A 26,458-nucleotide genomic window follows, 5' to 3' on the forward strand; every position below is an offset into this window, starting at 1 on the left:
TACTGTTGAAACCTAGCTTGAAGGAGTTTGGGCATTACCTTGCTAGCATGTGAAATGAGAACAACTGTGCAGTAGTTTGAACATTCTTGGCATTGACTTTCTTTGGGATTGGAATGAAAACTGACCCTTCCCAGTCCTGTGATCTCTGATTTCCAAATTTGGAGTGCAGCAATTTCACAGCATCAACTTTTAGGATTATAAATATCTCAGTTGTAATTCCATCACCTCCAGCAGCTTTGTTCATAGTGATGCTCCCTACAGCCTACGTGGCTTCACACTCCAGGATGTCTGGCTCTAAGTGAGTGATCACACCATCATGGTTATCCAGGTCATTCAGACTTTTTTGTACAGTTTTGTATAGCTTTTCTGTACATTCTTGCCACCTCTTCTTAATCTCTTCTGCTGCTGTTAGGTCCACACCATTTCTGTCCTTTATTGTGCCCTTCTCTGCATAGTATCTTCATCTCCCTTGATATCTCTAATTTTCTTGAAGAGATCGCTGGTCTTTCCATTCTATTGTTTTCCTCTATTTCTTTGCATTGCTGACTTAAGAAGGCTTTCTTATTTCTCCTTACTATTCAGATGGTTACATCTTTCCTTTGCTCCCTTGCCTTTTGCTTCTCCTCATTTCTCAGCTATTTGTAAGGCCTACTCAATAATCAGTTTGCCTCTTTGTGAAATCTGGGGGTTGGTCTTGGTCACCGCCTCCTGCACAATGTTTTCCTCCATCCATGGCTCTTTAGGCACTCTCTTAGATCTAATCTCTTGAATTTGTCACTTCCACTGTATAATCATAAAGGATATGATCTATTCCTGAATAGCCTAGTGGTTTTCCCAAGTTCTTCAATTTAAGTCTTAGTTTTGTAATGAGTTCTTCATGATCCAAGTTCCTGGTCCTGTTTTTGCTGACTGTATAGAGGTTCTCCATCTTTCGCTACAAAGAACATAATCAATCTGATTTTGCTAGTGACCAGCTGGTAATGTCCATGTGTAGAGTGATCTCTTGGGTTGTTGGAAGAGGGTGTTTGCTATGACCAGAGTGTTCTCTTGGCAAAACTCTTGTTAGGTTTTGCCCTGTTTCATTTTGTACTCCAAGGCCAAACTCACCTGTTACTCCAGGTATCTCTTGACTCTCTATTTGCATTCTAGTCCCCATGATGAAAAGGACATCTTTTTCATCTTTTTCTTTTTGGTGTCAATTCTAGGTCTTGTGGGTCTTCATAAAACCATTCAAATTTAGTTTCTTTGGCATTAGTGGTGGGGCACAGATTTCAATTACTGTGATACTGAAAGGTTTGCATCCAAAAAAAATTGAGATCATTCTGTTGTTTTTGAGATTGCACCCAAGTACTGCATTTTGGCCTCTTGTGTTGACTATGAAGGCTACTCCATTTCTTTTAAGGGATTCTTGCCCACAGTAGTGGATATAATAGTCATCTGAGTTAAATTTACCCATTCCAGTTCATTTTAGTTTGCTGATGCCTAAAATGTCAATGTTCATTCTTGCCATCTCCTATTTGACCACTTCCAATTTACCTTAATTCATGGACCTAAGATTTCAGGTTCCTGTGCAATACTGTTCTTTACAGCATCAGTACCAAAGTCATAAAGAGAAAAATAAATATTGTATATTAATGCATATACATGAAAACTAGAAAGATGGTACCAATGAACCTATCTGCAGGGCACCAATGGAGACACAGATATAGAGAAAGACTGATGGACACAGTGAGGAAGGTGGGCTTGGGATGAACTAAGAGAGTAGCATAGAAACATATACATTATCATATGTAAAACAGATAGCCAGTGGGAATTTGCTGTATGATGCAGGAAGCTTGAACCCAGTGCTCTGTGACAACCTAGAGAGATAGGGAGGGAAACAAGGGAGGTTCAAGAGGAATGGGACATATGTCTACCTATGGCTGATTCATGTTGATATAAGGTGGAAGTTCAGTTCAATCACTCAGTCATGTCTGGCTCTTTGCAACCCAATGGACTACAGCATGTCAGGTCTCCTTGTCCATCCCCAACTCACGGAGCTTACTCAAACTCATGTTCATCAAGTCAGTGATGCCATCCAACCATCTCATTCTCTGCTGTCCCCTTTTCCTCCCGCCTTCAATCTTTACCAGCATCAGGGTCTTTTCCAGTGAGTCAGCTGTTCACATGAGGTAGCCAAGTATTGGAGCTTCAGTTTCAGTATCAGTCCTTCCATGAATATTCAGGACTGATATCCTTTGAGATTGACTGGTTTGATCTCCTTGAAGTTCAAGGGATTCTCACAGTTCAAAAGCATCAATTCTTCAGTGCTCAGCTTTCCTCATAGTCCAACTCTCACATCCATCCACGACTACTGGAAAAATCACAGCCTTGAGTAGAGGGACCTTTGTTGACAAAGTAATGTCTCTGCTTTTAATATGCTGTCTAGGTTGGTCATAGTTTTTCTTCCGAGGAATAAGTGTCTTTCAATTTCGTGTCTGCAATCACCATCTACAGTGATTTTGGAGCCCAAGAAAATAAAGTCAGTCACTGTTTCCATTGTTCCCCCATCTATGTGCCATTAAGTGATAGGACTGGATGCCGTGATCTTAGTTTTCTGAATGTTGAGCTTTAAGCCAACTTTTTCACTCTCCTCTTTCACTTTCATCAAGAGGCTCTTCAGTTCTTCTTTGCTTTCTGCCGTAAGTGTGGTATCATCTCCATATCTGAGGTTATTGATATTTCTCCTGGAAATCTTGATGTCAGTTTATGCTTCATCCAGTACAGTGTTTCTCATGATGTACTCTGCATATAAGTTGAATAAGCAGGGTGACAATATATAGCCTTGACATACTCCTTTCCCTATTTGGAACCAGTCTATTGTTCCATGTCCAGTTCTAACTGTTGTTCAATATCTGACCTGCATACAGATTTCTCAGGAGGCAGGTCAGGTGGTCTGGTATTCCCAACTCTTTAAGAACTTTCCACAGTTTGTGTGATCCACATAGTCAAAGGTTTTGGCATAGTCAATAAAGCAGAAGTAGATGTTTTTCTGAAAGTCTCTTGCTTTTTCGATGATCCAACTGATGTTGACAATTTGATCTTTGGTTCCTCTGCCTTTTCCATATCCAGCTTGAACATCTGGAAGTTCACAGTTCACATACTGTTGAAGCCTGGCTTGGAGAATTTTGAGCATTACTTTACTAGCATGTGAGATGAGTACAATTGTGCAGCAGTTTGAACATTCTTTTGACATTGCCTTTCTTTGCGGTTGGAATGAAAACTGACATTTTTCAGTCCTGTGGACACTGCTGAGTTTTCCAAATTTGCTGGCATATTGAGTGCAGCACTTTCACAGCATTATCTCTTAGGATGTGAAATAACTCAAATGGAATTCCATCACCCCCACTAGCTTTGTTTACAGTGATGGTTCCTAAGGCCCGCTTGACTTTACATTCCATAATGTCTGGCTCTAGATGAGTGATCACACCATTGTGGTTATCTGGGTCATGAAGATCTGTTTTGTATAGTTCTTCTATAATCTTGCCACCTCTTCTTAATATCTTGTGCTTCTGTTAGGTCCATACCATTTCAGTCCTTTATTGTGCCCATCTTTGCATGAAATGTTCCTTTGGTATCTCTAATTTTTTTTGAAGAGATCTCTAGTCTTTCCCATTCTATTGCTTTCCTCTATTTTTTTGCATTGATCACTGAGGAATGTTTTCTTATCTCTCCTTGCTCTTCTTTGGAATTCTATATTCAAATGGGTGTATCTTTCCTTTTCTCCTTTGCCTTTAGCTTCTCTTCTTTTCTCAGCTATTTTTAAGGCTTCCTCAGACAATCATTTTGCCTTTTTGCATTTCTTTTTTTTGGGGATGTTCTTGATCACTGCCTCCTGTACAATGTCATGAACCTCCATCCATAGTTCTTCAGGCACTCTACCAGATCTAATCCTTTGAATCTATTTGTCACTTCCACTGTACAATTGTAAGGGATTTGATATGGTGGAAACCAAAAGAATATTGTAAAGCAATTATCCTCCAATTAAAAATAAATAAACTTAAAAAACAAATAAACAAACAAAAATCTTTTAGGACAAAGTCCTCCTGGTCTGTCTGCAGCCTACCACTTCTATCTGTAGCCTTCTATTTCCACCTCTCCCATAACCTCCGAATCACAGGAAACAACGTTCTTGATGCCGCCAAGCCTGAACAGAATTCCCTACATAGAGGATATCCTTCCCTCAATACTCCCTCTTTAACCTGTCTATATGCCACCCACTCTAGGCAGCCTCTGCCCATCTCTCATCTTGGTTTGCTGGCCTCTCCACACAATATTCTAGGAAAGAATAAAAACTTGCTTTGCTGAGAATAGTGGTTATCAAGTAGGACAGACAACTCTAACGTAAGTTGGAGGGGGTAACTTCCAGCATTAGGATGATCAACGGAAAGTGTGAATTTTGATAAAATTTAAGAGTCTGTACAAATATTGGAAATATCTAATTTTTGAATTTGGGGATTTATGAAGGTTACAGGTTATATTCATTGTGAAAATCAAGGGTATGAAATACCATTATAATGTCCATTTCTTTCTCACATTCCACATTCCTCTGTAACATGTTAATAACAACAAAGCAAATACAAAACAGTCCACTATAACAATATCCAATATTAACATGTGTTCATAAATATCTGTCCCTTCAGAAATAAGTCTAACACTGATACTCGGTTTTGAGTGTATTATTCATGTCATGTATCTTAATTAACTTTAATACCTTTTTCCAAGTGGAATGCTTATATTACTAAATTTTGTTGGTATAGGATGTATTCTGTGAGAACTGAAGGATAACAGACACACAGATCACAGCTGAATTACTATTCTCACTCTCAACTTCATTATGAGTTAGAAGAGACTCTAGGAGTCAGAAGCAAACAAATGTAGGGAAGTGTTTGTCACTCAGTCGTGCCTGACTCTGCGACCCCATGGACTGCAGCCCACCAGGCTCCTCTGTCCATGAGATTTTCCAGGCAAGGATACTGGAGTAGATTGCCATTTCCTTCTCCAGGGGATCTTCCCAACCCAGGGATCAAACCTGGGTCTCCTGCACTGCAAGCAGATTATTTACCGACTGAGCTACAAGGAAAGTCCAAAATGTATGGAAACAGAAGGATAAAAGGAAATCAACGAAGCTCTGATTGGGATAGTATAAAGGGAAGTTGGGACAAAAATATCTATAAGTCAGAGAAATTTTAAGAAGCAACAGAGGCTCTCCTGCTAACCTCGTAGACACAAACATGTGAACTGCTAGAGATGGGGTCAAGTGGCAAGGACCTGAGGATCTCTAGGAGCTGAAAGCACTATCCAGGAAATATTAAATGAGAAAGCAATACATGTCAATCCTATATCCACAAGTAAGTGAATTTTGCTAACTACCATGAGCCTGTAAGAGGACCGCAAACCTCAGAGAAGATCACAGGCTCAGCTAAAATCTTGATTTCAGTATGTGAGACCTTGATCAGAGATTTCAACTAAGCTACACTTAGACTCCTGAACCATAGAAACTATGAGATAATATATTTGCAATGTTTTAAGCTATTAAACTTTTGGTATTTTGTGAAATAGCATTAGAAAATGAATTCATCATGTTTTAAAAAGGAAGCAAAAAGAAAAAAGGAAATACTGATCTTACATGTGTCTACTTACAAATCATCTACATTCTACATCCAACATTTGTTTTTCAGACATTATCTTTTCTTTGCACCCTAATGAGAAATTTCATTTTCATGAAATTTGTACATTCAAAATTTATTATAAAAGCATTTTATCTTTGCTCTTAAATTTAATTCAAAATATATCTGAAAGAGAAAATTAACCCTAAAAATAATTTCCCTAAATCTTTGAGATCATATATTAAAATCTTTTAATTCTAGTAAATCTTTATCATATTCCATACTTAAAAATAAAAATTTAACATAATTATATCTCTTCCAGTATTATGTTAATCTCTAAAATACATCATACTAAGAAATATACCACAATGTGAGAGCATACTCACTCACTGTGCTCATTTAATCCTAACCCCAATCACACATTTTCATACAGTGTGTTAATATGTAGAGAAAAAAAGAGACTAATTTCAGAATCAAAAGTCATATGAAATTACATAGTAATGATATTAATAATTTCTCCAAAATAACAATCTGTTTTCATAGCTAACCTTGTCAGTTAATTACATAATAATGATATTAATAATTTCTCCAAAATAACAATCTGTTTTCATAGCTAATCTTGTCAGTTAGTAAACTGGGATAAAGAATTTGATGATATTGTCCATCATACAGATAAAGGGCAAAATAAGCTTCAATGATTTCAGAATACAACAATCAAAATTTTATTCTGTGCTTTTGTCAAACAGGAAGTTTGTGATTAAATTTACAAAACTCAGAATATATGTTTATATTGTCAGTATATTATACATTTTTTATATAATTCCAAACAAAGTTTGGTGCTTTAAACAGAAATCTACTTTAAGTTTAGCCTACCTTCCACACTCAAAGTCCCCATTTTAGACTCCAAGAAGTCGAATAACGTGCTTGGCGCTGACGGCCTTGCATTTCCTAGTTCTTCTTCATCTTCAGGTCGTATCCGGCCCCGGCCTTTCCCTTTACCTGAAGACGTGAAGTAAGACACATACAGCATACATGCAAAACAAAAGGGGAATATACACTGAAATATGATCAGCAGACATCTTAAGTAAAACCTCATACACGTATTTCTTTTCATATTTTTCTGTATGACCTATATCCTTTACAGCAAAAATGGTTTTAAATGACTATATTAACTAGCACCTTTAATCTTCTAAATGGCCTATCTGGAAATTTGTTCATGTAAATTGTGTTTGAAGGAAATAAATCATTTTTATAAGATTTTTCTTTAACCAATTTTTTAATTGAAATACAGTTGCTTTACAATGTTGTGGCAATCTCTGCTATACAGCAAATACTTATCTTTTTTAAAGAATATATGGTTAGGACTTGAAAAATCACATAATATGCTTGACCATACAGTAATTTTAAAATAACACTAAATAAAAGTCATGTTCCTGTTAATTATTAAGTGTTTGTAGACTATTTAGTCAGTTATAAAAGTGGCCTAGTTCTAGAAATAGATTAAGTAGAGCCAGTTATTTTATATTTTCTTTATTACTCAAAACCTTATTTTATTAGACCTACTTTATTTTATATAAAGATGAAGACTATGAAACTAAGAATAACCCATATGTCTCTGGTTCCAAAACGATTGCTACCTCCACTTACCATAAAGCTAAATGAAGTTACAGACTTCACAGCAACAAAATCCAGTTTTTGTCAACAATATACACTTCTCTGAAAAGCAAACAATATTGTCTGGCACATTAAGAATTATACCTCTCAAAGGTGGACCCGTAACAGGTTTCTGTTTATTGCTGTTAAGAAGTACATTCAGTGCTGCTTCTAAGTTGTTGCCATTATCCATGAGAGCTTGCCTTGATGCTTCTTTACTAAAGCCCATTTCTGTTATATGTCTCAGAGCCTTCTCATCAACCTATAAGCAACAAAGTAAAGTTATGCCAACGGCCAATAAACAAGCAAAGTATGAGTTCTTAAATATATACTGTTTTTTAACCAAAAATTACATCTGATGTTTATGGGAAAATGTGATATTAATATATTATTTGCTTGCTGTTTTTTCATACCAATAGTCAAGGAAAGATCTGTGATATGCAAGGCTGTGCCTTGAGTACTTTCTTTGAATCATTAAAAATGCAAAACAAACAAACAAAAAAAGAAACTTTATGATATGTCACTATAAAGCTTTTAAAAAAAACAGGCAATGAAAACTACCTAATGAAAAATTGTCATGGCTAATACTTCCCTGTCCTAAGGAAATACAATTTATATAGCACTTCTCAAAAAATACAAAGTATAAAAAGAAGCTAACAAAATGGTACCATCTCAGTGGCTTGGTTTTTTTTCCTACTCTCTATTGTTTCAATATTCTGCTTTATATTTATAAGCAATACTATCTATGAAGCTTTGACAGCCTATACCTCAAATTTAAAAAATCTACTTTACAAGTGTCAGAATCCCGTATCTTGAAAAATCTGGACCTGAGTAGAATTAAAGGACTGTTTAAGTAACATAAACATATCCCATGAAGACATTTATCAAACCATAACTAGCTGAGAAATACACAACTAACTTTTGTACTTTTATGAGTTGAGATGGATAGGCTTTAAGATAGTATTTAAGACAGCATGCATGTTGCTGACATCTACACTCATACCCACGTAGGCATTGATAAAAGCACAGGACTTAAAAAAAAAAAAAAAACCCTGTTTTTAAAACTCTGACTTCTTTAAAAACTCTGATTTTGTGAATTCAAAACACAAAATCCTTTTTAAACATAGTAATAGCTATTAATAGGTCAGAGTTACATATAAGAGAAATCTTACATCCCCGCTGTAGATATCCTAAAGTAAATGTAAAAAGGCCTGGACATTAAAACTATAATCCACCCTTCTTATTCAAAACTTATCTAAATGTGAAAAAAAAATCCTTCCAAAGGCTTTCCCTCTCCCAATTATTTCACAAGTATATATCTAATTAAGAATACTGTCACTTAAATAGAATTTAACCAAAAAACACTCTTAAGAATCAATTCATATCCAACCTTGGTATAACTTATTCTACCTTTCTTGTTAACCTGAATTGCAGTTAACAAATTCTCATTCAAGGTGCTGGCAGGTCCATGCTCTGACAGCTTTAGGAAAAAACCTTCCTTGCCTCTTCTAGTTTGTGTTGTTTACTGGCAATCTTTGGCTTTCCTTAGTTTATAGATGCATCATTCCAGTCACACAGCCATCTTCTCACTGTGCGTCTTCATGTCAACTTTTCTCTGTATGTGTCTGCCTCTGTGTCTAAATCTCCCCTCTTTACAGGTTAAATTAGTGTCATCTTGGCTTAGGGCCCATCCTAACGACCTCTTTTTAACTTGATATCTCTGTAAAGATTCTATTTCCAAAGAAAGGCAGTCACATTTTAAGGTACTGGTGCTCAAGACTTCAATCTATCTTGTTAGGTGGTAGGTTGGGTTGGGATGATGGATGGGACACAATTCAACCTATAAAATCATTTATTGTCAAAAATATTTTAAAGAAACTACCCACTGACATCCCAATCAAATCTTTTTTTCAATTGCTAAAAATAAAGAACTGAAAAACATACAACAGGCAAAAGCACTGGGTACCTGGTCATCAGAATTTCAAACTGTCCTTTTGATTAGTCTCCTTCATTCTTAAATGACAGTTTTTATGAATAGAATTATAGATGAAGAGTTTTCTTTTCAGTACATTCAATGTATCACCCCACTGCTTCCTTGCCTTCATAGTTTTTAATGAAAAATTGGCCATTTATTGAGGATCCCTTCTATTTGATGAGTTACTTCTCTCTCATTGCTTTCAAGATATCCTGTCTCTACCTTTCAACAACTAGATTATGTGTCTTGGTGTGTCTCTGCATTTAGCCTATAGGAGACCATTGAGCTTCTCAGATTTGTAGATGTCATCAAATTTGGTAATGGGGGGGGGCATTAGTTCTTCAAATATTTTTTCTATCCCTTTTTCTTTTCAGTTGAGACTCCTGTAATGTATATGCTGGTATATTTGATGGTGCCTCATTGATCCTGTAGGCTCTATTTTTCTTCATTTTTCTTTCTCTTCTTAGACTGGGTAATTTCAATTGCCCTCTATTAAAGCTCAGTAATTCTTTCTTCTGCCTGCTCTTGTCTGATGCTGAACCTAAGAAAAATTTTTATTTCCACTACTGTATTTTCTAGTTCAAGAAATTGTATTTTCTTTTTTTATAATTTACCTTTATTGATATATCCTCATATATCGTCCATATATTGTTCTCTTGATTTCTTTTAGCTCTTTGCCAATGGTTTCCTTCAGACCTGTATTTCTAAGACAGTTAATTTAAGGTCTTTTTTTTTTATTAAGTTCAATGCCTGGGTTTCTTCAGGGATAGTTTCTTTCAATTTCTTTCTTTTTCCTATGAATGGGTCATACTTTCTGTTTTTGGTATGCTCTATAATTTTCTGCTGAGAACTGAAAATTCTGAATACTGTACTGGTGGAAATTTTGGAAATCAAATTCTCCCTCCTCCTCAGAGATTGGTGTTGTTACTTGATGAAGACTGCAGTTTTAAGTTTGTTTAGTAACTGTTCCAAACATTTTTGATAAGGATTATATTCTCTGTGATCTGTGATCACTGGAGTCTTTGTTCCATTATCTCCATAATCAGCCAGTGACTAGCCTCTTTCTTCATCCATCACCACTCTGTATGCTGCAAGAGTCTGACTTGACTCCAAAGTTGTAAAATAGTTGTTTCAGACGTTTGTCAGCTTAATAGCTATTTTGGTGGAGGAGACAATTCCTGGAACTTTCCATTTTGCCATCTTTGTGATATCACTCCCTTCTTATGCTTTTAATCCTCAAAACAATCCCAAACTGCTGGTCTTTAGTGTTCTATGGCAAGACATTCCCAGAAAACAGTTCTCAATGCACTCAAGTTAAAGCACTTCTTGAGTAAGAGACAGTGTCTTTTTCAACTTGCTATATCCACTTGAACCTGAAAACTGACTTTTTTTTACAATGAGATGGTCATATATTCAAGGAAGCAATAGTCTACCTCTGTTATAAACCCATTCTCCTTAGCTAGTGATTGATTTAGGAATGGACACATAACCTAGTTCTAGTCAATGAATCATAGATGGAATTTACCAGAGATTTCCGAAATTATTTTCTTATCTGATAAAACACCCACACACAGAGAAATGTCCCCTTTCATTCCTGCCTTTGAACTTTCTTCATGAAGATTACACACAGAGAATCCTGTAACCCAGAGAAGAAAGCCAAGAAACCAAAGTGATGCCTACCAGAGTTCCAACATTGTTATATTGCTTAATTTGCCAATCTTTATAACCATCCAGCTCCAGATTTCTTGTTATATGAGATGACAAACCCTCTTATTTAAGCTAATCTTAGAACTCTCTAGACAAAATCACCCAAAGTCATTCAAACTCAAAAGGTAGAGGAAAATGAATTCCTGTCAGCTCCCTTATATCTGAAGACACGGTGGCATACCCAGCAACATCTGACTTCCCATTTATCTTAAAAATATAGTAATATTTTGTAATTGAGTCTATAATATACATCTACTGTTTCAATATTTTCCGCAAAGAACAAAATGACCTCAGACAAAATCTGAGAAAAGATGTGGGAAAGGAGAGGAAAGGACAGATAACTATGTTTTTGATGCATCATCTTTTAGAAAATAATTTCCATTGAATGTTTTTTGTGTAATTTGATGACTTTTTATCAGTCCATTCCAAAAGACATCATTCACACATTAGAAAGTTAAGTAAATTTTACTTAAGTAAATTATTTTTCAAATAATCCAAATTTTCCATGAATTAAATGGAATCCTTAATGAAAGTCTTCTTACACTTGTGACACTGTCTATAATATACTCAAAAAGTTAGTGGTGGTTCTGAGAATTTAAAAACAACACTATTAAAGAAAAAAAGATGCAAACTTTGTGGTTGGTTCTTCAGTCTTACCAGTTCTCTATAGACACCTTCATGTTTTCCCTCTGATTTGTTTGCCTTTTCTTTCTGTAAAATTTCCCTATTTCGGTTACCAGCAGCACTCATGTTGAGATTACTTCTAGCACCACCACCGCCGCCTCCAAATGTCTTGGTCTTCAGATAAGAAAAAGACAAAATAAATATAAATAAACGGAATTTTAAAAAGGTTTAAAGTCTAAGTTATGACTAAAAACATCTAGCAAAACTGAAGTACTTAAGTTTCCTAACTATGTTTAACAGGAAAAAAGTGAAATGCTAACTAATTCTTTCTAAACATCTACTAGTCATAACCTCATCTTTCCACAAGTCCAGGTGAGGGAATTAAAAAAATTATATAATTATAATTTTTATATCTTCAAAGCAAATCATTAGAATAAACTTAAGTAGACAGCAATATAGAAAATAATACAAGTATTATGGAGATGAGATGTCAAAAATTATTCCAGTAAAATACTTGACTGATATCATGATACGCATGTTACAAGTCCAGCTACATGTCAAGGCTTTCTTTAGCAAGGCACCAAACCTATTTAGGAATCAGTTACATTACACCCATGATCCAGTAACAGGAACAATATTCTATATTCTATAATCGAAGAATGTAAACAAATAATACAAATTTTAATACTGGATTAAAAGTCTCATTACTGATTTATTATCTATATTAATTGCATAGTATGCTATATCTTGGGGGCTTCCCAGATGACACAAGTGGTAAAGAATCAGCTTGCCAGTGCAGGAGAGGCAAGGAAAACCCCTGGGTCGGGAAGACCCCCTGGAGAAGGATACGGCAACCCACTCCAGTATTTCTTGCCTGGGAAATCCCCTGGACAGAGGAGCCCGGCAGGCTACAGTTCATGGGGTTACAAAGAGTCAGACATGACTGAGCGTGCATACACGGCGCCATGATATACCTTATTAACCACGTATAAACCTTCTGTAGTCCTAGTTCTTATTTTGTCTGACTTATTTGAATATTTCTTTGTGTAATGAAATTTGATCTCATTTCTGTTTTATCAAAACCACTGTGGAAACATTAGAACACTGGTTTAGAAAGATACAAATTCATGATTGAAAAGCACCTCACGGTTGTTATTTGTACAATATCAAATTATGCTTCTGGTTATATAATATCTTTATAGTTTTCTAAAAAACCTAATAAAAGCAGAAGCCAACACTTGATTATTATTAGGGTAACTAGTAATATTCTTAAAGTGTCTTATAATGACTACAATAAGAAAACATTTCAGATATACATTTAAATAAGACTGAGAAATTAATTTGAATCATATGAAAATATAAAGAAATAGAACCTGAAAAACAAAAAAATGATGTAATATGATCATCAATGGACAACACGTTAAATATCTCTATAAGGTAGGTGATACATCACAATATTTAAATTTAACTCAAATCAAAATTAAAACCACATCTTCAGAGATTCATTATTGGATTCATTCAAATTTTGTTAACTGCAATCCAGCAAAAAAAAAAAAAAAAGATTTGAAATGTCTTGATAGTCATTATTTATGCAACCATAAGGAAAAATATGAGTTTATATTAATGTAATACAAGGTTTATCAGACTGAGAAACAATGTAGTATATGTAAGAATAGAGGCTTTAGTTCAGTTCAGTTGCTCAGCTGTGTCCGACTCTTTGCAACCCCATGGACTGCAGGACACCAGGCTTCCATGTCCATCATTAACTCCCAGAGCTTGCTCAAACTCATGTCCATTGAGTCGGTAATGCCATCCAACCATCTCATCCTCTGTTGCCCCTTCTCCTCCTGCCTTCAATCTTTCCCAGCATCAGGGTCTTTTCCAATGAGTCAGGTCGTTGCATCAGGTGGCCAAAGTATTGGAGTTTCAGCTTCAGCATCAGTCCTTCCAATGAACATTCAGGACTGATTTCCTTTAGGATGGACTGGTTGGACCTCCTTGTAGTCCAAGGGACCCTCAAGAGTCTTCTCCAACACCACAGTTCAAAAGCATCAATTCTTTGGCACTCAGCTTTCTTTATAGTCCAACTCTCACATCCATACATGACTAATGGAAAAACCATAGCACTGACGAGATGGACCTTTGTCGGCAAAGTAATGTCTCTGCTTTTAACATGCTGTCTAGGTTGGTCATAGCTTTTCTTCCAGGGAGCAAATGTCTTTTAATTTCATGGCTGCAGTCTTCATCTGCAGTGATTTTGAAGCCCCCCCAAAATAAAGTCTCTCACTGTTTCCACTGTTTCCCCATCCATTTGCCATGAAGTGATGGGACCAGATGCCATGATCTTTGTTTTTTGAATATTGAGTTTTAAGCCAACTTTTTCACTCTCCTCTTTCACTTTCATTAAGAGGCTCTTCAGTTGCTCTTCAATTTCTGCCATAAGGGTGGTATCATCTGCATATCTGAAGTTATTGATATTTCTCCCAGCAATCTTGATTCCAGCTTGTGCTTCATCCAGCCTGGCATTTTGCTTGATGTACTCTGCATATAAGTTAAATAAGCAGGGTGACAATATACAGCCTTAACGTACTCCTTTCCCAATTTGGAACCAGTCCGTTGTTCCATGTCCGGTTCTAACTGTTGCTTCCTGACCTGCATACAGGTTTCTCAAGAGGCAGGGAAGGTGGTCTGATATTCCATCTCTTTCAGAATTTTCAGCAGTTTGTTGTGATCTAGAGTCATAGACTTTGGTGTAAGCAATAAAGCAGAAATAGATGTTTTTCTGTAATTGTCTTGCTTTTTCTATGATCCAGAGGATGTTGGTAATTTGATCTCTGGTTCCTCTGCCTTTTTAAAATCCATCTTGAACATCTGGAAGTTCACAGTTCACGTACTGTTGAAGCCTGGCTTGGAGAATTTTGAGCATTACTTTGCTAGCGTGTGAGATGAGTGCAATTGTGCAGAAGTTTGAACATTCTTTGGCATTGCCCTTTTTTGGGATTGGAATGAAAATTGACCTTTTCCAGTCCTGTGGCCACTGCTGAGTTTTCCAAATTCGCTGGCATGTTGAATGCAGCACTTTCACAACATCATCTTATAGGATTTGAAATAACTCATATGGAATTCCATCGCCTCCACTAGCTTGTTCGTAGTGATGCTTCCTAAGGCCCACTTGACTTCATATTCCAGGATGTCTGGCTCTAGGTGAGTGATCACACCATCGTGGTTATCTGGGTCATGAAGATCTTTTTTGTATTCTTCTTTGTATTATCGCCGCCTCTTCTTAATATCTTCTGCTTCTGTTAGGTCCCTACCATTTCTGTCTTTTATCTGCCCATCTTTGAATGAAATGTTCCCTTGGTATCTCTAATTTTCTTGAAGAGACCTCTAGTCTTTCCCATTCTATTGTTTTCCTCTATTTAAAATCTCTGCTGAGCCACTTCCTAGTTCCAGCCCTTAGGCAAGTCACTTAACGTCTACTTTCCATAAGCTCTGGGTTTCTCATCCATAAAACAGGAAGAAGAGAATTTCCTGCTGGTCCAGTGGTTAAGTCTCCACGCTTCCACTCCACAAAGTACAGATCTGATTCCCTGTCAGGAACTAAGATCCCACATGTCACACTGCACTGTCAACAAAAAAACCTACCTCATTGGGATAATGGGAGGGTTAAATAACATCATCACATCAAGTAATGAATTCAGTAACTGGCACATGGTAAACACTCATAACAGAAAGATGGCAACATTACTGTTTTAATATAATAGAACAGAGTTACCTGAAAAGTCTGAAGCCTGACCTGTTCCAAATTAAATGTATTTCCAGAATTTAAATTCTGTAACTCCAAAAGTGCCTTTTCTTTTGGTGCCAGTGAAATAGTTCCATCTTCTGGGGACATTTCTTTATTATTTTCTTTCCATTTTATGGATTAAGGAACAAGATAAACAGCATTTTCAGAACTGCTTTTCACTGCTATAAAATAGTTGTTCCTCACTAAACATACAAATATCTAAAGACATCACAACATAAACATTACCCATAAGGTAACTGATGTGAATCAGGCATCTGTGAGACCATCATGACCATGAAACCTAAGTGGGCCTTAATGCGGTCTAGCAATCGTAGTACATTCTCCTAGGCCATTCACCTCCCAATCTTCCCAACCACTATTTCACATGTCTCCTAGCTCCTCAAACTTCAAACATCTTCTCCCTCATTGTGACTATATGACCATGCTTACTTCCTCACTGGAAAAACTAAAATAATCATTAAAGAACTTACATAGATTTTTACCACATCAACCCACTGATATGTTGTTTTACCACAACAACTCACTGGTATCTGTACATCTATAGTTTATCTTACCATCATCTGTACAGAATGTGAAGAGAATGAACGACTTCCCTAACTCTACATTCATTTTCAAGCCATATCTTATAGAATGTTTCAACAGCCCTTGACAAATTCAATACATCACACTCCATGATATGATTTCTGTATTCTCTTGTTTAATTCCTATCTTCCTGGTCACACCTTGGCTGGTTCAACTTCTTTCATTCAACTGGTAAGGTTAAAATGCTAAAGGGTTTATTCCTTATGCTCTTCCCTTCCCTTCAGCTCCCATTGCCTTGAGGATCACATGTGACCTCATGATTTTAAATATCATTCATATGCATTTCACTCTCAAATGCATACATCCATCCCAAACCTCACCCTTTACCTTACTGTCTCGCTGCCTATTAGACATTACCAGGTGGATGCCTAAAAGGCACCTCAGTGTTAACACATTAAAAACAGAACACCCTGTTCAAACTCTGTCATTTCCAATTCAAAGTAAGCAACTCTAACCTGCTAATTTTTCAGGGCAAAATCCTTGAAGTCTTTTGTAACACCTCTTCTCACAAGCTCTGCATGTAATCTCTCAGAAACTCTGATGGTTGTATTTTTCAAAATAGCTGAATCTGAACAGTTAATGCTACCTATTACAGCTGCCATCACTACCAAAACTTTTTCTCCCCCTGGACTATTTCAATAATTCCCTAACTTGTATGATATCCATCTTCCCTTTCTGAACACAACAGCCAGAATTAGACTTTCTAAATGTAGGTCAGCTGATGTACTGATGTGCTAACAACCCTACAAAGGCTCCTCATTTCCTTCTGACTGTCTTTAAGATGGCTTACAGGGCCCTACATAAGCTAACCCCATTATCACTCCTGATTTTATATTCTAGAATTTGTCCCTCTGTCTTCTCTGCTTCTACTGGTCACAGTGCTATTCCTTCAACATAAACTCCTGCTTTAGAGCCTTTGCAGCGGTTTCCTTCTCCCTGGCACACTCTTCTCAGATAACCATGTCACTAACCCTTACCACCTTAGATTCTTGACACAAATTTCACCATCTTGAAGCCTAATCAAATTACTCTATTTAAGGCTGAAATTTGCAATTTACTTATTTAGTATGTTTCTATTATTTATTGTCCTTACTAGAATATAAACTATATAAGAATTTCAAAGAATTCTCAATTTCTGACCATCCTATTTTATTTTTATCTTTTTTATTTCCACAGTCCAATAATTTATTTTAAATTTGAATAATTTCTAATTCCACAAACAAAAGTACTGAAGAACAGCAATATTTTGCTTGAATTCTTTCTTCTGTACACTCGGTGATCTAAAACACCACAATATCCAACATACACAAACCTCAGGGAAGGGTTAGTAAATACACACAGATTGGAATCACAGTGCTCTTTGCTCCTGAATGGAATGGTCCCACAGAAAAAGCACAGGATACAGCACAACGTAAGGGCACCTGTTACATATGAAGTGAGCAGAAACACACTAGCATTTTCTATATGCGTCATGAGAAAACCTGCATAGGTTAGAGGGCCTTTTATGCTCGCTTAAAAGTCAGCCAAGTTGTCTGTAATGCATTTTTCAAACAATTTGGATAGCACTGCAATCCCATGTAGGATATGTTCATTAGTGTCTTTGTTGACACTGAAAGTCTTGCATGGTCATATACGAGTGTTTTGGCTTCAGCTTTTCTTTGAATAAAAGAGATTTAAATGCACTTAAACAATATATATTGCAAGGTGTTCACATACACTAAATTTAGGAGATTTCGATTTATTAGAGTTTTTTTTTTTCTTTAAACACTACAGACTGCAAATCAGGATCTTCACAACAGACTGAGTATTAAGTTCTTCAAAGAATGAGGTAGGAAGAAGAAAAGCTCAAGTGAATAAAACATTGAAACTATTCCTCGCTGAAAATAAATTCTACAGTGATGCAGAATGTGAAATAAGCTTTTAACATAAGTGATCTGAGTTTACTGTTAGAAACAAAAACTAGTCCTTCATGAAATAAAGGTTAGGAGAACATGCGCCTGTTTTTCCCATTATAAACTGAAAAGTGGGTAGAGACGATGTTTCGGTATGAAAATAGATGACTACAGATCAGCTTTCCATCTCACATGCCGTACCCAAAGTCAGGCTGGGGCTGCCCGTAGGGTGGTGCAGAGTAACCGTAAGTGAAAGCTGCCTGCGGAGGGACTGCAACACTGTGTCCTGCTGTCAGCATCAACTGGGGCTGACCATAAACAATAGGTTGTGTTGCTGTAGCTTGTTCTTCCTTTTCTCAGTGATTCTGAAGCATCTAATTCTTTGTCAAGTATTTCTTCATGACTTGGATGTAATACAGCATGGCAAAAGCCATAATATTGTGCCTCCATGCAATTTCCAAGATAACATCTGACCTTAAAAGATCAAAACAAGCAAAGAGACACACTCCAGAGCACTCTCCTTTCTTCCTGCAAAACCCACTGTAGGAGCTCTTCAGCCAATTCAGTATCTTTAGATTCAGAGGCATACTGCATTGTGTCCGTGTACAGGCTATCTTTCTTACACAGCTCCACACTGTTTCCAGCGATTACTGCCTTTGAAGAGGTAAGCAGCGATCCTTCTGAACTCAGTGACTTCATGCTTTTCCAAATGCTGACCCTCTCCTCTCCTCTCCCCATGCTCACAAGTCTCTATGTCTGCTTCTCCATTACTGCCCTGTAAATAAAGTCTTCAGTACCATTTTTCTAGAAGCCGTTTATATGTTAGAATGCAATATTTATCTTTCTCTTTCTGACTTACTTCACTCTGTATTATAGGTTCTAGATTCATCCACCTCATCAGAACTGACTCAAATGTGTTCCTTTTTATGGCTGAGTAATATTCCATTGTGGATACATACCAAAACTTCTTTATCCATTCATCTGTCGATGGACATCCCGGTTGCCTCAATTTTCCAGCTATTGTAAATAGTGCTGCAATGAACAATGGGATACATTGTCCTTTTCAACTTTGGTTTCCTCAGGGTATATGCCTAGGAGTAGGATTGCTGGGTCATATGGTGGTTTTATTTCTAGTTTTTTAAGGAATATCCATACCATCTTCCATAGTGGCTATATCAATTTACAGTCCCACCAGCAGTGCAAGAAGGCTCCCTTTTCTTCACACCCTCTCTAGCATTTATTATTTGTAGACTTTTTGATGATGGTGATTCTGGCTGGTGAGAGGTAGTTTTGATTTGCATTTCTCTAATAATGAGTGATGCTGAGCATCTTTTCATGTGTTTGTTAGCCATCTGTATGTCTTCCTTGGAAAAATGTCTGTTTAGGTCTTTTCCCCACTTTTTGATTGGCTTGTTTTTCTTGTATTGAGTTGTATGAGCTGCTTGTGTATCTTTGAAATTAATCCTTTGTCAGTTGTTTCAGTTGCTATTATTTTCTCCCATTCTGAGGGCTGTCTTTCACCTGGCTTATAGTTTCCTTTGCTGTGCAAAAGCTTTTAAGTTTAATCAGGTCCCACTTGTATACTTTTGTTTTTACTTCCATTACTCTAGGGAAGTGGGTCATAGAGGATCTTGTTTTGATTTATGTCATGAAGTGTTCTGCCTATGTTTTCCTCTGAGAGTTTTATAGTTTCTGGTCTTACATTTAGGTCTTTAATTCATTTTGAGTTTATCTTTGTGCATGGTGTTAGGAAGTGTTTTAATTTCATTCTTTTACATGGAGCTGTAGTACAGTTTTCAGAGCACCATTTATTGAAGAGGCTGTCTTTGCCCCATTGTATATTCTTGCCTCCTTTGTCGAAATTAAGGTACCCATAGATGCATGGGTTTATTTCTGGGCTTTCTATCTTGTTCCATTGGTCTACATTTATGTTTTTGTGCCAGTACCATGCCATCTTGATGACTGTAGCTTTGTCACATAATCTGAAGTCAGGAAGGTTGATTCCTCCAGCTCCATTCTTCCTTCTCAAGACTGCTTTGGCAATTCAGGGTCTTTTGTGTTTCCATATGAATTATGAAATTTTTTGTTCTAGTTCTGTGAAAAATGCCATTGGTAATTTGATAGGGATTGCACTGAATCTGTAGATTGTGTTTGGTAGTATAGTCATTCTTTCTACCCAGGAACGTGGAATCTCTATCTGTTTATTTTGTCTTTGATCTCTTTCATCAGGAACTGATGATTCTTTCTACCCAGGAACGTGGACTCTCTCTCTGTTTGTCTTTGATTTCTTTCATCAGTGTCTTATAATTTTCTGTGTACAGCTCTTTGGTCTCCTTAGGTAAGTTTATTCCTAGATATTTAATTCTTTTTGTTGCAATGGTGAATGGGATTGATTCCTTAATTTCTCTTTCTGATTTTTCATTGTTAGTATATAGAAATGCAAATGATTTTTGTGTATTGATTTTGTATCCTGCAACACTGCTCAATTCACTGATTAGCCCTAGTAATTTTCTGATACTATCTTTAGGGTTTTCTGTGTACAGTATCATGTCATCTGCAAACAGTGAGAGCTTTACTTCTTTTCCGATCTGGATTCCTTTTATTTCTTTTTCTTCTCTGACTGCTATAGCTAGGACTTCCAGAACTATGTTGAATAATAGTGGGGGAAGTGGGCACCCTTGTCTTGTTCCTGATCTTAGGGGGAATGCTTTCAGTTTTTCACAATTGAGAACAATGTTAGCTGTAGGCTTCTCATGTATGGCCTTTACTATGTTGAGGTAGGTTCCTTCTATGCCCATTTTTTGAAGAGTTTTAATCATAAATGGGTGCTGAATTTTGTCAAAGGCTTTTTCTGCATCCACTGAGATTATCATATGGTTTTTATCTTTCAGTTTGTTAATATGGTGTATCACATTAATTGATTTGCATATATTGAACAATCTTTGCATCCCTGGAATAAATCCAACTTGAACATGGTCTATGAGCTTTTTAATGTGTTGCTAAATTCTGTTTGCTAAAATTTTGCCAAGGAATTTTGCATGTATGTTCCTCAGTGATATTGGCCTGTAGTTTTCTTTTTTTATCTTGCCCTTGTTGGTATCAGGGCAATGGTGGCCTCGTAGAATGAGTTTGGAAATGTTCCTTCCTCTGCAATTTTTTGAAAGAGTTTTAGAAGGATAGGCATTAGCTCTTCTTGAAATGTTTGACAGAATTGTCCTGTGAAGCCATCTGGTCCTGGGCTTTTGATTCTTGGGAGATTTTTGATCACAGCTTTAATTTCAGTGTTTGTAATTGGGTTGTTCATAATTTTTATTTCTTCTTGGTTCAGTCTTGGAAGATTGAACTTTTCTAAGAATCTGTCCATTTCTTCCAGATGATCCATTTTATTGCCATATAGCTGTTCAAAATAGTCTCTTATAATCCTTTGTATTTCTACATTGTCTAACATTTCTGGATTGTTGTAACCTCTCCTTTTTTATTTCTAATTTTGTTGATTTGGTTCTTCTCTCCTTTTTTTCTTGATGAGTCTGGCTAAAGATTTGTCAATTTTGTTTATCTTCTCAAAGAAGTAGATTTTAGTTTTATTAATCTTTACTATTGTTTCTTTCATTTCTTTTTCATTTATTTCTGCTCAGATCTTTATGATTTCTTTCCTTCTATGAATTTTGGGGGGGGGGGGGGTTGTTCTTCTTTTTCCAGTTGTTTTAGGTGTAAATTTAGGTTGTCTATTCAATGTCTTTCTTATTTCTTGAGGTAGGATTGTATTGCTATAAACTTCCCTCTTAGAACTGCTTTAGATGCACCCCATAGGTTTGAGTTGTCATGTTTTCATTGTCATTTGTTTCTAGAAATTTTTTTACTTCCCTTTTGATTTCTTCAGTAACCTGGTTAATTAGAAACATGTTTAATCTCCATGTGTTTGTGTTTCTTACAGTTTTTTTCCTTGTAATTGATATCTAGTATCATAGTGTTGTGGTCAGAGAAGATGCTTGATACAAATTCAATTTTCTTAAATTTACTGATGTTTGATTTGTGACCCAAGAAGTGGTATATCCTGGAGAATGTTCCATGTGCACTTGAGAAGAAGACGTATTCTGCACTGGAATGGAATGTCCTGAAGATATCAATGAGATTCATCTCACCTAATGTATCATTTAAGACTTGTGTTTCCTTATTTTGTTAAGATGATTTGTCCATTGGTGTGAGTGGGGTGTTAACATCTACTATTATTGTGTTACTGTCAATTTCTCCTTTTACATCTGTTAGTGTTTGTCTTATGTATTGAGGTGCTCCTATGATGGGTGCATAGATATTTACAATTGTTATGTCTTCCTCTTGGACTGATCCCTTGATCATTATGTAGTGTCCTTCCTTATGTCTTGTAATATCCTTTATTTTAAGGTCTATTTTTTCTGATATGAGGATTGCTACTCCAGCTTTCTTTTGCTTCGCATTTGCATGGAATATATTTTTCAATCCTCTTACTTTCAGTCTTTATGTGTCTTTAGGTCTGAAGTGTGTTTCTTGTAAACAGCATATATATGGGTCTTATTTCTGTATCTATTTAGCCAGTCTGAGTCTCTTGGTTGGTGCATTTAATCCATTTACATTCAAAGTAATTATTGATATATATGTTCCTATTGCCATTTTCTCAATTGTTTGGGGTTGGTTTTGTAGATCTTTTTTCTTCTCTTGTATTTCTTGACTATATAAGTCGGTTTAACATTTGTTGTAAAGCTAGTTTGGTGGTACTGAATTCTCTTAACTTCTGCTTGTCTGAAAAGCTTTTTATTGCTCCATTAATTTTGAATGAGACCCTTTCTGGGTACAGTAATCATGGTTGTAGATTTTTCCCTTTCAGTACTTTAAATATATCCTGCCATTCCCTTCTGGCCTGTACAGTTTCTACTGAAAGATCAGCGTAGGGGTTTCCCTTGTATGTTACTTGTTGCTTCTCCCTTGTTGCTTTTAGTATTCTTTCTTTGTGTTTATCTTTGCTAGTTTGATTTGTATGTGTCTTGGCGTATTTCTCCTTGGTTTTATCCTCTATTGGACTCTTTGTGCCTCTTGGACTTAATTGACTATCTCCTTTACCATGTTGGGGAAATCTTCAACTACAATCTCTTCAAAAATTTTCTCATACCCTTTCTTTTTCTCTTCTTATTCTGGGACCCCTGTAATTCAAATATTGGTGCATTTGATATTGTTTCAGAGGTCTCTAGACCATCCTCAGTTCTTTTCATTCTTTTTACTTTATTCTGCTCTTCAGAAGTTATTTCCAATATTTTATCATCCAGCTCACTGATTTGGTCTTCTGCTTCAGATATTCTGGTACTGATTCCTTCTAGAGTATTTTTAATTTCAGTAATTGTGTTGTTTGTCTCTGTATGCTAATTCTTTAATACTTCTAGGTCTTTGTTAATTAATTCTTGCATTTTCTCCATTTTGTTTTCAAGGTTTTTGGTCATCTTTACTATCATTATTCTGAACTCTTTTTCAGGTAGTTTGCCAATTCCCTCTTCATTTATTTGGACTTCTGTGTTTCTAGTTTGTTACTTCATTTGTGTAGTATTTCTCTGCCTTTTTATTTTTTTAACTTATTGTGTTTGAAGTCTCTTTTTCCCAGGCTTCAAGGTTGAATTCTTTCTTCCTTTTGGTTTCTGCCCTCCTAAGGTTGGTCCAGTGATTTGTGAAAGCTTCCTATAGGGTGATATTTGTGCTGAGTTTTTGTTTGTTTGTTTTTCCTCTGATGAGCAAAGCTGAGTGAGGTGGTAATTCTGTCTGCTGATGATTGGGTTTGTATTTTTGTTTTATTTGTTGTTTAGATGAGGCATCCTGCACAGGGTGCTGCTGGTGTTTGGGTGATGCCAGGTCTTGTATTCAACTGGCTTCCTCCGTGTGAGTTCTCCCTGTTTGATACTCCCTGGGGTTAGCTCTCTGCAGTCTAGGGTTTTGGAGTCAGTGCTCCCACTGCAAAGTCTCAAGGCTTGATCTCTGGTCAGGAACGAAGATTCTACAAGTGGTTTGTTATGGCATTAAGTGAGATTAAAACAAATATCTAAAAACGAGAAACCAAAGATGAATCCCAGACAAATGGCAATTACAAAATCAGACAAATAATAATTTAAAAAATGGAATATACTCATATACATATACACCCAAGAGCAAAGTCAATACAGTCCAACAAAAATAAAGTACAATAGATTGATCTAGTGAACAAAGGAAATAAAAATTATATTTACTAGGTAAGAACAAAACTAACTAAAGCATAAACTGGAAAACAAAACTAAAGCAAGGCACCAAGTGGGGAATAAAGCAATGAAAACAAAACTAACAAATATGTTGAGAGGAAAGCAAAGAAAGAAAAGAAAGAATAGATATGCAAAGTTAAATAAAGGTAGATTAAGAAGATTTATATATATTACAGACTAACTGCAAGGCAAAAAGAACAGTAGGAAAGGCAAACAAAGGAATAAATGTAGAAAGAATAGGTTTAAAAAAATTAAAATTATAAAAAAGAGAAAAAAAAAAAAACAGAAGAAAGAAAAGGGGGGAAAAAAAAAAAAGGAAAATTCCACAGAACTGCAAAAGTCCAATGAAGAGGCAGAGGTTTGTCACAACAGTAAAAAATGTGATTGAGGAAAAAAAAAGCTCAAAAGCTGAATTAGATTTCACAGTGCCCATGAAACTGACAACTGCAACAGAGGGGCAAGAAGAAGGGGAAAAAAGATTAAAAAAATCCAAAACAATCTACAAAACAAGTCAAAACACAAGAAAACAAATGTTCTTCTTGAATCACTGCTCAAGAGTTCCTTCCCTTGCTGGGAGTCGCAGTCCACCTCACCTCCCTGGCATGCCCTCCAACACTCTGCTGATCTCTGGACCTACTGTGGGGGCAGCTCAGATTCTAATCTGGTCCTTCTCCTGTATGTTCTTGCTTGCAATGTCCACAGCTATCAGAACTAGTGATTTCTTTTGTGGGAGCTCTCAATGAGCTTTTATAAAGACACAGAGTCTGCCTAGCTAATCGTGTGGATTTAATGCACAGCTTGTACAGCTGGTGGGAAGGTTTTGGGTCTTTTTCCTTAACCACACTGCCCCTGGGTTTCAACTGTGGTTTTATTTTCATCCGTACATGTGGGTCATCCACTGGGGTTTGCTCCAGAGGACTTGGGTTTGCCCTGTGAGGGTCAAGTGTGGAGATGATGCAGCTGCTTGGGTCGCAGGGGTTCTGGCAGCACCAGGTGTTTACGAGAGCTGGCGGCTAGGGCAGCAGGAAATACAGTACTCTAGAAGGATATGGCAACCAGTATTGGCCAATACGCTCCAGTATTCTTGGCTGGAGAACCCCCCCACTCCCTGACAGAGAAGCCTGGCAGGCCACTCTACAGGGTCGCAAAGAGCCCAGACACGACTGAAGCGACCCTGCATGCACAGATGCAAGGCTTTTTTTGCCTGTGGCAGCTCTGCCCATGACAGTTGGGCATGAAGGTGGCTCAGCGGCTTGGCTTGCGGGGACCCTGGCGGCACTAAGTGTGCAGGGACACGGACTGCCTCCGCCGCAGGAGGTATGGCCCGATCAGAGTCTTTTTTCGAGCCTCTTGTAGCTGGTGATCAGTAGGCCTCTTTGGCCAGTCTTTTTCTGCAGCTCCACCTGTTCAGCACCTAGAGGGCTCCCTTGCCTGGGGTCCTTCTCTGCTACTCAGCACGTCAGGCACACAGAGGGGCCTCCTGGGCTGGGGTCTTACTCTGTAAATCATTGTGCCAGGCACTTCAAGGGGCACCCTGGGTCAGGCGCTACTCTACAGTTTGGCACATCAGTCACTTAAAGGGCACCCTGGATGGGGTCCTACTCTGTAGTTCAGGACACCAGGTGTTTGATGGGCCAGCCTCTCCATTGTTCAGCTGCCAATGGTGGAGTGTGGAGAGAGAGGCTATGGTGATGGCTGCAGCCCCTACGTGTGACTCAGCCGTATCCCTTGCTTCCATGGCTGCCTGGCTTTCCTCCACAGGCAAGTCCCACCACAATCTCCTCCCTCCTATCCCCTCAATCCATCTCTCTGCAGTCAACAGCAACCCTTACCCTGGCTGCTCCACAATCCCTAGGCTCCATCTCCCAGCAGCTGAGCCTTCCAGGGGACCTGCATCCCTGTCTGGGGTATGTATGGCTGTGGCAAGGACTGCCTGATTCTCATTCCACTTAGGCCGTCACAGATCAGCTTCCTCACTCTCAGCCTTAAATGTTTCCCCTCTGACTCAGACAATTGCCCTGATGTAGAGATCGGACCCCTGCTTCAGTTCCCCCTCCCGCCGAGGGCAGGTCCAGTCCTACTAACACTCCTGTTTCTCCCCCTAGTTCCTTCATCCTACCGAGTTTTGTGTGGTTCTATATATTCTTTTCCGCTGGTCAGGTGCTCCTGTCTGCTCTCAGCTGGTGTTCTGTGTGCACTTCTGTGTCTGAAGGTGTGTTCCCGATGTATCCGTGGAGAGAGACATACTCCATGTCCACCCATTCCTCTGCCATCTTGTACTCCTCCTCTGACCATCCTATTTTAAATTGCACCCCCCT

The 26,458-nt window shown here is 37.4% G+C and overlaps 1 protein-coding gene across 4 annotated transcripts in view; it reads right to left on the reverse strand.

Annotated features, from left to right (window-relative positions):
- Positions 1 to 26,458, reverse strand: part of TDRD3 (tudor domain containing 3) — a 192,590-nt gene that overhangs the window by 67,171 nt on the left and 98,961 nt on the right. For all 4 annotated transcript variants that reach the window (XM_070471156.1, XM_070471154.1, XM_020894978.2 and 1 more), the window contains 3 exons: positions 11,641 to 11,781; positions 7,407 to 7,563; positions 6,522 to 6,647 (listed from right to left, as the gene is read on the reverse strand). In XM_070471156.1, the coding sequence (XP_070327257.1) occupies positions 6,522 to 6,647; positions 7,407 to 7,563; positions 11,641 to 11,781 (424 nt within the window). The remainder of the gene's footprint in view (positions 1 to 6,521; positions 6,648 to 7,406; positions 7,564 to 11,640; positions 11,782 to 26,458) is intronic.

The sequence above is a fragment of the Odocoileus virginianus genome, chromosome 8 (assembly GCF_023699985.2).
Source record: "Odocoileus virginianus isolate 20LAN1187 ecotype Illinois chromosome 8, Ovbor_1.2, whole genome shotgun sequence".
Taxonomy (NCBI): Eukaryota; Metazoa; Chordata; class Mammalia; order Artiodactyla; family Cervidae; genus Odocoileus; species Odocoileus virginianus.